Source organism: Sphaeroforma arctica, assembly GCF_001186125.1.
Source record: "Sphaeroforma arctica JP610 unplaced genomic scaffold supercont1.5388, whole genome shotgun sequence".
NCBI classification, from domain to species: Eukaryota; class Ichthyosporea; order Ichthyophonida; genus Sphaeroforma; species Sphaeroforma arctica.
The window spans coordinates 1-1,989 of NW_014035170.1; the positions used below are offsets into that span (position 1 = coordinate 1).

Below are 1,989 nucleotides of genomic sequence, written 5' to 3' on the forward strand. Positions count from 1 at the left end.
AAAATCGGGTTATTTAGTCAGTTTTCGAGGTTTACTTGAATTTTGCACATTTTTTTCTCAGAAACTTGTGATAGTTATATGATCTATGAGATGACAAATTGTATTTTCGTGTCATATGAACGGTGAGGTATACATAAGGCATTCATTTTACAAATTGTTAAAGTGATTTTCAAGTACTAGTTAGTATCATAAAAGATCCGGAACCACTAGCATGGTTGTAAAAAGTATTGAACTTTGCGAGCGCTTATCTGGGTACTGCAACACTACGCTAGGTTAGTATACTTACTCGCACCGTAAAGCAAACATGCAAATATCAATCGATATTGTTCTGTGTATAAAATAGATAGTGACGTTGAGTATTTGCCTTTGTATTAATTTTATTATTTGGTGTATATTTATCTCGGTGTTACCAAGTCATATGATTATCAACTCAAGCTTAACCGTGTATCCAATTTCACTATAAGCTATAATATGGCAAGGTATAAGCATACATAGAACCCATATAGGTGATTAGCATTCATTCCCACTACGCTATTACGATGAACTGGTAAGATGAAGTGGTAAGCAGCGTTCACAAAAGGTATCTATCACCTTCATATATGCCATCTGGGGGCATAATAATCACTGTCAGATTTCATCGTGTTTTAAACAGTTTGTCCGATAATTAGACATTCTCCGAACGTAATATTGTGATTTTCCTAAATTTACTAAGTTTATGGCTCGCTCCTGGGGCTGGTAGCTGACAGTCACTATTTACCACTTGGCACGGACGGCACCTCAAGACGAGGCTCAGACCCTCAGGCGGCTAGGCCTCGTCAGACACCATCGGCCCATCGCTCATCAGTCATCAGTCATCACTGCAATCAATCTGCATTTAATGATGAATATTATAAAATATTTACCCCATACTATAGAGAAGGCGAACACGATTTGAACAATAAGAGACAGTTGGAAAATCATAAACGAGGTAAATATGCACACCTCATTATCCGAATAGTTCATCACGTTTGCGGTATATCCTGTTATGCGCTGCTACAGTTATAAGCCCATGCAAACAAGCGCACTGTGTAATCCGCAATGCCGGACTCCATAGAGCCGGATGCTCCCATAGCAGACGTGGTAGTAAACGAAGACGTACATCAAGACAAAGACACGCGGGTACAAGCATACGAGCCCATGGATGAAGATATAAACATAAAGGAGAATCTCGCAGATATTACAGAGAATGTGAGCGCAGTTGGTGCATCCATATTGGCAACGCTATCCCCGAGTAGTGGGCGTATCAGTACGGATGCACGTGGCCATACGCTCACGGACTCACAAGTGGGTGACATACCAGACGTGGTGGTGGTCGGTACATCTGCGGTGACCAGTGCGGCTGGTTATCCCAGGTCTACTGACCACTCAAGATCAAACATCGATGACCTATCATATAGGCAGAATGTTAATCGTAACATAGCCATTGGAGCGGATACAGGGGGTATTAGAAGACCCTCAGCAGACCCGGAAGTTCGAACAAATATGAAATTCGTTCGCTCTGGTAGTGGGAGGGCTATATCGGAACATCATACTAGTATGAGCAATTCTATCGGTAACCAGAGCAATAACAAGCGTAGCGATATGCGTATACCTAGAGATTACCTTCCGAGTGGATGTGTGAAGTTCATGACCGTGGAATTAGATGAAGCCAACGTTCTGATGGTAAGTTATGTGGGCGTGTGTCGGTATCTGCTACATTCTGGAGAGTGTTGGGATCAATTCGGGAGATGAACCAGCATAATTGAATATATGCGATTCTTTATATCCGTTATTCAAAGCGAGGAAATATATGAGCTATATCAGTAAACATATTTGTAGAGTTACATCGTAACCTTATAGAAGGTATAAGCAGATGGTATAATAGTTATATATATATATCATATTTACACACACACACACACACACAAACATATATATACACACACACAAAAACATATACACACACACACA

At 40.6% G+C, this 1,989-nt stretch overlaps 1 protein-coding gene across 1 annotated transcript; it reads left to right on the top strand.

Annotated features, from left to right (window-relative positions):
* Positions 1–918: 918 nt before the first annotated feature.
* SARC_14969 (hypothetical protein) lies at positions 919–1,703 on the top strand (the record flags this gene model as incomplete). The annotated part of the gene is made up of 1 exon (XM_014290902.1): positions 919–1,703. A coding segment is annotated over exon 1 (626 nt), but the record flags the coding sequence as incomplete, so codon positions are not given.
* Positions 1,704–1,989: the final 286 nt, after the last annotated feature.